This window comes from Alexandromys fortis, unplaced genomic scaffold (genome assembly GCF_014885135.2).
Source record: "Alexandromys fortis isolate MF-2015 unplaced genomic scaffold, M_Fortis_MF-2015_v1.1 scaffold_86, whole genome shotgun sequence".
NCBI classification, from domain to species: domain Eukaryota; kingdom Metazoa; phylum Chordata; class Mammalia; order Rodentia; family Cricetidae; genus Alexandromys; species Alexandromys fortis.
In genome coordinates, this window is record NW_026067965.1 from 3303089 (window position 1) to 3316606 (window position 13518).

At 47.4% G+C, this 13518-nt stretch overlaps 1 protein-coding gene across 12 annotated transcripts in view; it reads left to right on the forward strand.

Annotated features, from left to right (window-relative positions):
- The window catches only part of Crtc3 (CREB regulated transcription coactivator 3), a 103388-nt gene that overhangs the window by 55609 nt on the left and 34261 nt on the right, over positions 1-13518 (forward strand). For all 12 annotated transcript variants that reach the window (XR_007593906.1, XR_007593909.1, XR_007593910.1 and 9 more), the window contains exon 3: positions 4772-4891. Coding sequence is in view for 3 of the 12 variants with exons in the window: in XM_050153974.1 (XP_050009931.1) it covers positions 4772-4891 (120 nt within the window). In the remaining 9 variants the exon portion in view is untranslated. The remainder of the gene's footprint in view (positions 1-4771; positions 4892-13518) is intronic.

A 13518-nucleotide genomic window follows, 5' to 3' on the forward strand; every position in this document is an offset into this window, starting at 1 on the left:
GGTGTGTGTATGTGTCTGAGTGTCATGGTTGTGTTGAAGATCAAACTCGGGATTTCATGCATGCTAGGCAGGAACAGTTTATTCTAAAATGTTAATAAAACTCCTTACATGCAAGAATGTCAATTGATTAGCATTGGGCCGTGATGCCACACAAAGAAACCCTGTCTTGAAAAAACAAAAACAAAATAAACAAACAACCTTAAGATAAAATTTATTTTCTGTTTGCTGCAGAAATAAGATATGTCTTGGTTGATCATAAATAAATCATATACTATTACATATGTGCACTTTTAAAATTTATCATTTTTTATTATTTATTATGTTTTTTTGAAACAGGCTTTCTGTAAGCCCCGCCTGTCCTGGAACTCATTATGTAGAAATGCTGGCCTTGCACTCATAGAGATACGCTTGCCTCCCAAGGGCTGGGATTAAAGACATGTGTCATTATACCCAACTTAATTTAAGATTTGTTTATTTTTATTTTATGCGTATCGGTGTTTTGTCTTTGTAGCACATGTGTTCAGTGCCCTCCAAGGCCAGAAGAGGGCATGGATCCTTTGTCAGCTGCCATGTGAGTGCTGGGAACTGAACCCAGGTTCTCTGGGAGAGCATCCAGTGCTCTTAACCCCAACACAGTCTCACCAGCCCCTATAGGCCTTTAATACTGATAATACTTTTAAATTAACATACAGCTCTCTAACTAAGACTTCAACTCATTGAGTGAGGAGTCCACATATGTTTGCCAGTGAAGATGGGGAATTCTCATTAACCACGATGTAATGACAGGCAGCAATGTTGTACACCCCTGCGAGAGCCAGTGGAAGTGTGCCAGTGATGACAGTCTGTCTACAACAGAGGCAGCGTATTCCTCTGGTCACTAGACTGGACTAGATTTGTGGAAGGTGATGAAACCAGCTGCAACAGCTGTAGCTTTCAGAAGTGATGTGGGCACCTGTCTGTCACATACATCTCACGTATATGTGATCACCTAACCACACCGAGAGCCCTAGCCAGGGCTGTGAATGCAGCTCAGAGCAGAGTGCTTGCCTGGTACCGTGGTGGTGCACATTTGCCGTCCAGCACTTGTGAGGTGAAGGCAAGAGGCCCAGGAGGTCAGAGTCATCTTCAGCCAAGGAGGTGGACAGCCTGGGCTGTATCAGAATCTGCTTAGAAACAAAGTATGCAAGCAAACAAAAACCAAAAGCTGGGATATTCCTTCTGTGGAACCCCTCCCATCCTAGCAAATTGTTTCTTCTTTTTGTTTAATAAATCTGTGTGCATGTGCATGTGAACACACGCACAGGGGTGTGGAGAGACTGGTTCCTGCCCGGGATCTGGGTGTATAATCTAGTGCGCCATGAGCTCTAGATTTCTTCTCTGAAATCCAGAGGCCTGGTGCTGTAAACCTGGAGCTGCTGCTGCGGAGGCTGAGGCAAGAGCATCACAAGTTCAGAAGTCAGCCAGAGCAACAATTTAGCAAGACTCTATCACAAAGTTAAATCACAACCCCGCCCCCCCACCCGCCCCCAAATCAACCAGGGTTGGGAATGCAGCTCAGTGTAGAGTGCTGGTCTAGAACTGCAGGCTCGGGGGTGAGCAGGGCTGGGTAGAACAGGCGAACAGTACTGCGATGTTGGAAGGGTCTGCTCTCAGTGTTAATGTGGCTGCCTGCCTTGTCGGCCACCTCATACCTGCGAGGCTGGGCCGGTTGGCTGCCCTTGTAGGTATATTTTTCAGAAAAATTTAGGAGTTTACAATCCTTTACAATCCTACAAGATAAGGAGAGCCCGAGAGCAAGGCTCTCTACCTGTGGACATCTAGTTCCGACAGTAGGTTGAGCAGCTTCCAATATCCAGATATCCCCTTTCCTCATAGCTCGCCCACGGAAACAATGGAAGAAGTGGCCTTAGCTATCCCCTGGCCACCTGAGTGTTAGCCTCAGCCCACTCCCTACCTCTGGACCCTCAGCCCTCTCCCTACCTCTGGAGCTCTGTGGAATCTTGTTTATTGGGTCAGGCTCTACTCTGAGTCTGCCCTCCTGCAGACTGGTGACTTAGGCCCAGAATCTTTCTTATCTCTTGGGTCGCTACCCAGACATATTTCTCTGTGCTCTGCCTCAGCAATCAGGTCATCCTGTGAGACAGAGCCAGCAGGCCAGGTCCTTGCTGGCCTCCGATGTGAACTTGCACTTTCAGGCCATTGGTGTTGTTTTGGTTGCCACCAACAACTCTGTGCTCTCCCTCCCTCTGCTCTCCAGTGCTGGGGGCCACTTGACCAGCGCTGGCTCCAGACTGAGGTTACTTGGCCAGCCGTCCCTTTATTGTTTCAGAATAAAACTGAGTTATCCCAAACAAACAAAAAGCCATGGAAATACAACTGAATTTGGGTTTCTCCCACGATGAGTTCTTGGAATTGTTAGAAATTCTTTCAGATGACTTTTCCCCTCTGTTGCCCATGCTGTGCTGGCACATGCTCATCGGAGTTGAATGCTCCGCACTGTACCCCAGAGAGCTTTAGATACGGGCACCGAGGCCTCCGAGTCTCGGATTCTGAATCATTAGAGTTCTCCTCAGCGCTGAGCTGAGGCCCTCCCAGAAGTCTCTGGGCAGCGGTCTGGGCAGTCCTGCTCTCCTCAGCACAGGCCTCCCTGCCGTCACTACCACAGCAGAAGGGTTTGCTGCAGGAACAGCCAACCCAATCCTGGGCGCTCAGCAGACATCCACTTTTCACTTGGGTTACCAGTCAGGAGCTGTAGGGTATCCACGGAAGCGCTCCTCCTGTGTCTTTCTACAGTCCAGGCAGAGGGAAGATGCTTTACTTCTCACAGCAGAAAGAAAAGGGTGTGAGGTTTGTTTGGACAAGATACACATCCGTTTGCTCCTAAGTCATTAGCCACTGCCTCCTCAAGTCGCTTTGTCCCCGCTCATGCATTCTAGGCCCCCGTTAGGTCTTAGAGGTGGTGCAGCGTGAGCCACAAGTGCCTCCCTGAGGTCTGGGTCTGTCGAGGGCGATGTAAGGCGGCTTCCCATTGCCGGAGAAGACACTGACCGTGAGGGGCTCTGCAGAGTGACCTTGAATATGGTGTTGCCCTGCACATCTGCCCTCCCTTCTCATGCCCAGATACAGGGGACAGGGCAGTCCACACATAAGGGATCTCACTTCATTTTATTTTTGTCCTAATTTTATTCCCTTTATTTATTGGCTTGTTTATTCCTGTGTGCTATGGCGTGTGTGTGGTGGTTAGAGGACTCTTCATGGGAGTCATTTTTCTCTTTTCACCATGTGGGGTCTGGGAGGATCAAACTCAGGCATAAGGCTTGCTGGCAAGTACAAATTTGTTATTGTTGTTGTTTTGTTTTTCTTTTCTTTTTTAAAAATAATTTATTTATCTTTATTTTGTATACATTGGTGTTTTGCCTGCATGTCTGTCTGTCTGTTGTATGTATGTATGTATGACGGTGTTGTATCCCCTGCAACTGGAGTTACTCACAGTTGTGAACTGCCATATGGGTGCTGGGAATTGAACCCAGGTCCTCCAGAAAAGCAGCCAGTGCCCATAACCTCTGAGCCATCTCTCTAGCTCCTGTTGTTTTGTTTTTCAAGCCAGGCCTCTGTGTAGTCCTGGCTGTCCTGGAACTCACAGAGATCCACCTGCCTCTACCTCCAAGTTCTGGGATTAAAGACGTGCGCCACCACCTCCCGTCCTCATTTCATATTCTTAACAAGCCTAACTGGAAACTGTCATTCCTACCTTACTGGTAAGTGGTTAGGAATCGGCGCTCTCACCGCTGCGGCCCGGGTTTGATTCCTGGTCAGGGAACCAAAACAAAAAACAAAAAACTAGATCTCAAAAGTATATTGACTTTTAGCCAGGCGACGGTAGTGGTGCACGCCTTTAATCCCAGGAGGGAAGCGGATCTTTGTGAGTTTGAGGCCAGTTTGGTCTACAGAGTGAGTTCCAGGACAGGCTCCAAAGCTACACAGAGAATCCATGTCTCAAAAACAGCAACAATAACAACAACAAAATGTTGCACCACGATGTAAAAGTTATACACAAGTAAGCTTGAAAAGCAAAGGAAAAATTAAGTACTTTCTAGGGCAGCAGAGCTTAATTCTTATTTATTTGTTTGTTTGTTTGAGACAGGGTTTCACACTGTAGCCTAGGTTGACCTTGAACTTGTGATTCTTCTGCCTCTGCCCCCCTCTAATTCTGGGGTTACAGGTGTATGCCACCCAGCTCAATGTTGCATTTTTAAGTGTGCGTGCGTGCATGCAGAGGCACTCATGCGTGCCCATGCATATGGGTGTGTGGATCTTGTGTAGAGGCCAGAGGACAACCTGGCAGAAACAGTTCTTTCCTTTCACCTCTGTGGGGTCTGGGTTGAACCCAGGTTCGAGCTTGCGAGGCAGCACCTTTACCCACTGAGCCATCTTGCTGGCCCAGTAAAAACATTTTAAGATAGAATTGTAGCTCTCAGAAGGCAAGAAGAGACTGAGAGAGCTTGAAACCATAGTCCCCTGGTTCTCCCTTTCCTAACTGTGACAATTTTTATGAATAATCTGCGTCCACATTATCACATTAAAGACTATTTTTGAAATAGTCTGTAATTATGTAGAAAGAGCCACGTGCGATATGTTATTTACCTTGACACAGAGCACCAGCGTGCAATAGTAAAATTAGAAACTCGGCTTTTCATCTTTATCAGTTGCTCTTGAGGGTGAGTGGCAATTTCATGGTTAGAGGCCAAACGTTCTTCCTTTCTCTCTGCAGCCGACATTTCATCCAGCTGATAACGTTCGCGGAACCCGCCACCATGGGCTGGTGGAGAGGCCAGCCCGGAACCGCTTCCACCCCCTTCACCGAAGGTCTGGGGAGAAGCCAGGGAGACAAATATCCTTTTTCACTATCTGAGGAGAATGTGAGTTCTGAAATGCCTGAGAAGCGAGCGCTCAGGATTTATCTCGCTGTAGCTCCATCTGATCTCCTGAGAGGAAGCAGTAAAAGTAACTGAGCTCAAAGCTATCGACATTTCTGCAGCCAGATTGGGCAAGATCATGGTAGGTGCTTATGAAAACACCGGGAATGTTCTGTTGAATGAGACAGCAGAACATAAACTTGTAATCCAGGCCTGCCAGACATCCTCAGCATTGTCTTCAGAAACCAGCAGAGTTAAGCTTGACTTGATGGAATCAACTTAGAGAGATTTAGTCTATCTAGCTAAAAAATGGGCAAACTGATGTTTGTATGATTGTTGACCTGATGACCTGCTTTTAGAATTTAAAGGAGAAATCTCATAAGATTGTCTGTTTATATAGTTTCAAACTCAGTAAATGGTAAGTAAAATATAAACTTGGTATTTAGGAAAAAATTTTTTTCTTTTAATTTTTTATGTGCACTGGTGTTTTGCCTACATGTATGTCTGTCTGTATGAGGGTGTCAGATCCTGGAACTGGAGTTACAGTTGTGAGCCAGCTTGTGGGTGCTGAGAACTGAGCCTGGCTCCTCTGGAAGAGCAACCAGTCTCCTAACCACTGAGCCATCTCTCCAGCGGCATTTAGGAAAATTCTTTAACAGTGATGTGATACCAAACTCTGTTGCTAAGGAATAAAGAAAGGGGCCAGTGGATTCATCTGGCAGTTTGATTTAAGCGGTAGGCCTTTGGAGTGGGACAGGATGGGGTGGCATTGTGGGTCCCACGGTGCTGAAGGTTGGGGGCAAACAGAGCTGAACTGGATGCTGCGAGAGAGGGAGAGACAGAGCATGCCAGGGCCTCTTCTCACTTGCTCTTCTCAGCCCAGGCACAGGCTAAGGAAGGAGCAGATAGGCGTGGCGAATCTCCCTGCAGAGAGCTGATTCCTGGCAGTGATGGTAGAGTTGGCTTCACAAGCTTAGAAACCAGGAAGTGGGGGAGGGCACTTCTGTTTACTGAGCACCTACCCAGCCAGGCACTGTGTTGGGCAGTTTATATGTCATTTAGTCCCCAGAAGTCAATGGGTCATTGACTTTTTTCTTTTAACCCTCATTTTCCCACGAGAAAACTAGAAGTCAGAGTAACTTGCCTAGGATTCCACTGCTGTGACTCATATAGCCCAGGCTAGTCCACATGGTGGTGAGGAGAACCACGTGCTAGAGAAGACTCCTAGTCTCCTACTGCAGGGACTCACAGAGGAAGTATCACCTTTTCTTGCCTTCAATGCCCCTTGCGTTTTACTCCATTGAAAGCGAGTCCTGAGTCCTCGCAGCTCCTCTCCAGACACTGAATGTGATCCACAAGGTGCAGTGATTTCTAGTTTTGTCTGTTATGTGGCTGCTGTCAGGGAAAAGGAAAGTGACAGACGATCCTGAGAATTCCTTCCTGTAATGTGCGGTGGCTTCACGCAGAGTGCAGAAGGTAACCGGGAGACACAGTTTATCTAGCTAGCACCTGTGAGTGTGGCGCGGCACACCAAGCAATTGTCCAAACTGCCTGGAATTCTCTAGCAAAAGGCCAAGTGTTTCTGCCTGATTCAGCAACACATGGGCGGGAGAGTATAGCTCAGGGGTAGAGTATTCGCCTAACATTCTCAAGGGTTAGGGCTCAAGAAAAGTTTTGTTCCTGCTAGTGTGGCTCGGTGGCAGAGAACCTGGCTTATTAAAGCAAGCCCTGGATTCAATTCTCAGCATGGGGGGGAGGAAAGAGGGGTAAAAAGAAGGAAAAGAGTGGGCAGTGGAAGAGATTGAGGACGGGGTTAGGTAAGAAGTAGGGGGTGGTAGGTCCATTCATTAAACATATATTCGTGGAGACCCTTCCCTGGCCCAGGCGGTGTCTTGAGCACTGAGGACAAAGTGATGAATGAGATATCCCTGTATTCTTGAGTTTTACAGTCTTCTGGGAGATGACAGACAGCTAAGCAGCAAATAATAATAAGGAAAATAACTTCAGATAGTATCTTCATTACTTTTCTGTTGCTGTAATAAGACACCATGACCAAGGCAACTCATTAAAGAGTTTATTGGGGGCTTAGAGTTTCAGAGGGTTAGAGTCTGTGACCATCTTGGTGGGGAGCATAGCAGCAAGCAGGCTGGCAGGCACGGTGCTGGAGCAGTAGCCGAGAACTCACTTCGTGAGACAGAGAGCTAACTGGAAATGTCTTTTGAAATCTCAAAGCCCACCCCAAATAACACCCCCAACAAGGCCCCGACTTCTAATCCTTCTCGAACAGCTCCACCACCCGGGGACCAAGTAGTCAAACATAGGAGCCTGTGGAGGCCATTCTCATCCAGACCACCGCAGATGGCAGTAGTTAGAGAGTAGCAGCTTCCAGAGTCATGCTTTGGCAAAGGGAGCGGACCGTATACAGTTCCAGAAGGGGCTGCCCTGCATGTCCAGGGAAGCTGTCTCTCTTCAGGGGATGCATCCCAGAGGGTGGCCTGACTCTGAGTCAGCAAAGCCAGCCAGCTCGCAAGGGAAAGGAAAACCCAAGTGAATACACAGAGACTATTGTAGAGCTGTTTCTCCGTGGTCATCTCCTAAGCCCCTAATTTGGATTCTGGGCCTGGACATCTGATGTAATGAAGCTCATTGGCCTAGGGGTATCCACCAGTGGACTATTGTGTCATGTTTGAGGCGTCAAAAAACTGGGAACATCAAGTGAGAGATAGGATGGACGAATTTACCTCTCAGGTGGTAAACTTACTCGGAATTCGGAGGGAGACACCCGAGGCCTTCTTTGCTTTCCTGGCCAGCATTCTGTTGGCTGTGAAGTAACTCACTTTACCCTGTGCCTTTCATATTTGTCTATAATACCAGTCTAGTTTTTAAAAATAATCTTTTATGTATATGGATGTTTTGCCTATGTGTATGTCTATGCACCACGTATGTGCCTGGTGCCTATGGAAGCCGGAAGAAGTGGGATTTCCTGGATGTGTAGTTGCAGGCGGTTGTGAGCTCAAAACCAAACTCAGGTCCTCTGAAAGATCAGTCAGTGCTCTGAACCTCGGAACCCTCTCTCCAGCCCCCGAGTTTTACCATTTTAAATGCCAGAAAATGGTTTGAATCTTTGTTGAAACAAACAGAAAAAAAAAAAAGATGTATTCAGAATTCTTTTATTATAGTTGTTTCTTAGCATGGGTATTGTTTTAGGGTGGACAGTCTGCTAACAAGGGTTTGGTCCAGGGCTACAATGGCCACAGATAAAATGAGCATTGTTCAGCAAATACTCCAGCTTCCTCCCCGAGTGGGCAGCCACAGCCCACAGGGCTCAGGCCCAGGAACCTCCTTCTAGATTAGGCATGCATGGCTGCCACAAGGCCAGGGCATCGCCACAGCGGGACTCTGTCAACCCCTGCCACTGCAGGCAAAGGAGAGGCACCTCAAAGGCTATTCTTCCCAGCCTAGAAAATACACCTTTTGCAGAAGTCCATGCTGTAGCCCTCCACCCACCCCCGGCTTCAGGGTGGTGGTAGACTTGCCCTCTCCCAAACACCATTCTGGTGAGCTTCTGGGCCATTTCTGATCTGTAGGGAAGATGTTAGAAAACCCTTCTCAGAGAGGCACATTGTTGTGGAAGGAAGAAAACGGTATTTAGAAAGCTCCCCAGCAGAGCTGAGACCCTGGCCTGAGCAGACCTGAATCATGCTTGAGAACCTGATAGGAACCACCCCTCTGCAGCAGGCCTTGGCTTATCTAGTCACAACAGGATGGAAATTTTAGAACATGGGACATTGTTCTTTCAGAGTCATAGCCTGTCAAGTCTAAGAAACACTGTACCCCCACCCCCACCGCACACCTGCTCTTGGAGTTTCTTGGTACATATAGGGTTCTGAGACAGTCTGGAGTTAATAAATGTCTATCTTTATGGATTTTCAAAACCTGGTGACCTCCAAAACCTAACCCTTCCCTAATAGTCCTGTCAGAAGGCAAAGAGACACCAGTCCTTCGAGTTCTAAGGTAGAGCAATCCTAACCTAACCCTCACCTAACAGTCCTGTCAGAAGGCAGAGAGACAGACACTGGTCCTTAGAGTTCTAAGGTAGAGCAATCCTAACCTAACCCTCACCTAACAGTCCTGTCAGAAGGCAGAGAGACAGACACTGGTCCTTAGAGTTCTAAGGTAGAGCAGTCCTAACTTCATAGTGTCGCTTGCGGCCTGCTTCCCTCTCAGGTGTGCAGAGACTTAGAAAGATCTCATACATGTCTTTTCAAATTTGACTTGAGGGCTGGCGGGGTGGTTCAGCAGCTAAAGGGGCTTGACATACATACTTAGCAACCTGAGTTCCGCCCCCAGAACCCATGCAAAGATGGATAGAGAGAATTTACTCCATTTAGTTGACCAATGTGCCTTGGCATTGGCGCCTCCATCATGCACACACACATATGGACTAATAAGTTAAAATTTTTTCTACCTGATGTGTTCTTTTTATTGGGGCATGTTTGGGCTGAACATGGCGTGTTACAAATGCAGTTCCAGTGCCAGGAAGCCGAGGTAGGAGGATGATCGCAGCTCAAGGTCAGCCTGGCCATACAGTGAACTCGGGGCCAGTCTGAATGAGGCCTTGTCTTAGGAAGGGAGGACAGAGAAAGAAAAGGAAACAGAAATCAGGGGATGGGAAAATAGAACCGCAATAGAGATACAGCCTAGACAGCGGGAAGGACCCAAATAGTGTCCCTCTTAGACAGAGGGCCCGGCTTCTCCACTGTCCACGCTCAGCACCTCCCTCCCTGAGTCCCTGCAGTCAGCAGGGGTAAACTGAGCCCAATCCATCCACAGGGGCCATGCGTCTTGGATTTTTAATTGTCTACTGACTGGGATGAGATAGAAGGAAAGGAGAGAGTCCCATCTTCTAGCTTCTTTTACCTCAGCCTAGTTTCGTGAAGACGGGCCAGGGTTTACTACATTTTCATGTTCTAAGTGCTTATTAGGCAGCTTAAAATGCAAGCTCACTGTGCCCCAGCACTGAGGTCCTGTGTTATTACGTTCCGCACGCTGTGTGCAGTGCTTTGTGATGGGACTTGATTTGTTTTGAGACAGGATCTCCCTATGTATACCTGGCTGTCCTGGAACTCACTGTGTAGACCAGGCTGGCCTTGAACTCACAGAGATCTGCTTGCCTCTGCCTCCCAAGTGCTGAGACTAAAGGCCACCACTCCCAACTGGGACTTAATGGTTTTAAGGGTGGCAATGTACTTGAAAACCAGGCTAGACATCTGCTTTATGAACTGAACTTCTGTAAGCAGAGGTTCATCAAGTCTTTGAGAAGAGAGAGAGGCAGATGAACACATGCTGTGGAATTCAGTCTCCTCCTTACAGGCTTTGCCAGCTTAGACACTGATACACTCAGGTTTTCTCTCTTTCAGGGATCTACCCTGAACTTCACAGACAGTGAGCCCAGGCAGGTTGAAGAAAGGCGTCTCTGGAATATGTCTCTGTCTCATTGTGTTGGCTCAGAGTCAGATTAAGAAATAAGATAGTGAGAAATCAAAGAAAACAAGTTTCTGGAGGACAAACCTAGCGGTCATAGTGCTTTTCTTGGCAAAGGAAATCATTAAGATCCCATTAATAGCCACATTTCTATACTCCATATGTTGTGTTCACTGTAGATGTCCAGCCTGTCTCATGGCAGGGCTCCACTCCGTTAAGACCCCCATTTCCTGCTGAGCCCAATCAGGTGGTGCTTTGCTTTACTCTAGGCTCCATCTTCTTCCAAGAACACCCCAAGTACATGTTTCCCCTTTTCTGGGGCCCATGGTGCCAGTTCACCACTTCCCAAGAGGCAGTAGAGAGGTGCAGTCTGAAGCTTTGGAGTCAGTGAGTGGTAGGTTTGACCCCACAGCCTGCCACGCCAGCTGTGGAATTATGGATCTCTCGGCTCGTCTAGGACTGAGCCTTTGACTCTTTGGCTGTAAAATGGTAATCATGTCATCTGCCTCCTAAGACTTTTAAGATTATAGGGGAGCTGCTGGCCTTTTAATCCCAGTACTTGGGAGGCAGAGGATGGATCTCTGAGTTTGAGGTCAGCCTGATCTATAGAGCAAATTCCAGGAAAGCTAGGACTACACAGAGAACCTTCCTTCTCTCTCCCTCCCTCCCTCTCCCCCCCCCTCGCGCGCGCGTGCACACACATATAAGGACTACAGAGGAACATGAACTTGCTTAACACAAGCCTGGAACACAGTAGGTGCTTATTACTTCCATTTTCCTATTTCTGGTATCATAATGTATACCTTGTATATATTCTATACTATTTCTCCCTCAAATATAAGAAATAAAGATTTGGAATCAAAAGCAGTATTGGTGTGTATTTGATCCAATCAGTGACATAAGAGACAAAAAGTGGCTTTGGTGATGGTGGTGAGACGTGAACCAGGTCTGTGAGGAGGCTGTATCACCAAGAGGCCAGGAGAGGGACCTGGCGCTAGCAAAGGCAGAGGCAGGAGAGTAAACTTGTGGTAGTGGAGGCAAGAGAAGCCCAGGGCCCTGCAGCCACACTGTGGGTCACACAGTTAGCTGTGACGTTACAGCTAGAACACCTTCCAGCAAGAGCCGGTGGTGAGCGATGGTTTGTAAGGATTTCTTTTTAGTAGTTTTAATTACGTGGGGGTGTGGGGTGCATAAGTACAGATTCCTGAGGAGGCCGGAGACTTTGGAGCCCTTGGATCTGGAAGTACAGGTAGTTGTGAGCTGCCCGTGCTTAGCTCTTTAGCCATTTCTCCAACCCCCTTTTTAAATTAATTAATTGTTTATTTCTTTTTTTTTTTTTTTTTTGACAAGGTCTCACTATGTAGCCCCGACTGGCCTGAAAATTACTATACCATGAACTCCAGGCTGGTCTTTTCTTTCTTTCCTTTTGATTTTTTGAGACAGGGTTTCTCTGTGTAACAGCCGTGGCAGTCATGGAACTAGCTCTTGAAGACCAGGCTGGCCTCACAGAAATCTGTTTGCTTTCCCGAGTGCTGGGATTAAAGATGTGTGCCACCACCGCCCAGCCCTCACCAGGCTAGTCTTGAACTCACAAGACTGCCTCTGCTTCCCAGAGTGCATGTGCTACCACACCCAGCGCTTTGATTTTTTTAAGTAGGAGAATAATATTATTTAAAATATCTGAGTGCAATTCACAAATCAACACTAACGGCCCTGATATACTCAGTGTGTATAGTAAATACCCCATTTGTCTTTCCGAGTCTTTGGAATGGGTCTTTAGATGTGCTAGACCCAATAAGCAACACAGAACCTAGAAAACAACAGCTTTTACACCTGGAATTTACATCCACTTCAAGTCCAATATAGTTCTCTTTTGATTTAGAAATAGCAAGAACTCGCCTTAATTTGGAAAAGAATTTTTTATATGTACCTATGTGTATATATACATACATGCATACATACACACACACATATAATCTCAGCACTCATGAGGCTGAAATGGAAGGATTGCTTTGATTCTGAGGCTAGCCTGGGCTACATGATATGTTCCAGGCCAGCCTAGGCTACTTAGTAAGAGCTTGCCTCAAAAACAAACAAACAAAGCCTCCCAAAAACAAACTCAAAAAGGAAGTTCACCCCCCAGCACTGGGGATTGAGCCCAGGGGCTCATACATGCCAGACAAGGGCTCTCCCACCAAGCTATCTCCCCATGACTTCTTGTTCTTACTTGTTTGAGAGCGGGTCTCACTAAGTTGCTAACTCTGATCTCAGACTTGGTGTTCCTGCCACAGGCTCCTGAGGAAAAAGGGAGTATATTGACTTCTGTGACTGGAAACCCAAGGGGTATGGCCAGGAAGCCATATGATATCATTAAGACTATCCCTGTGGTGTTGACTTCTGGCATAGGCAGGCATTCTGGACTCAGATGCCTCATTCCCACCTGGAAGTACTCTCCTTGGTCCTGTTTGTGTCCCTGGCCTCTTCGAGAACCGGTTACTCTCTGCAGAATGAGAAACCTTAACAAAAACTAGCTGGGCCTGAGTCCATCTATCCAGAGAAAGGGAGGCCTGCATAGGGTGACCTTACCAGTGTTTGTAATGCAAATAATGGAAACAAACATTGGGCAGGACACACACACACACACATGACAGGGTGGGGAGAGAAGGCTCAGTGGGCAGAGTACTTAACCATGCAAACTTGAGAACCCGAGTTTGAGCCCCAGAACCCATGTGAAAAAGCAGGACGTGGTGGCACCCACTTATAATCAGAGCGCTGGGCAGGCAGAGACAGGCAGATCCCTGGGGCTGACTGGCCAGTCAGTGAGCTACAAACCAAGGAGACACCATCTCAGCAAACAGGGAGCAGGGCATGATGGTGCAAGCCTTTTATCTCAGCTCTGGGAGGCACAGGCAGCACTGCACAGCCAGCTTGGTCTACATAGAGAATTCCAGAACAGGCAGCACTCGATAGGGAGACCCTGTCTCACACACACACACACACACACACACACACACACACACACACGATGAAACGACAGCAACAACAAACCAAGGCTTCTGAGGATGACTTCTGACCTCCGCAGACACACATCTGCACAGTTCACTCATAACACATATGC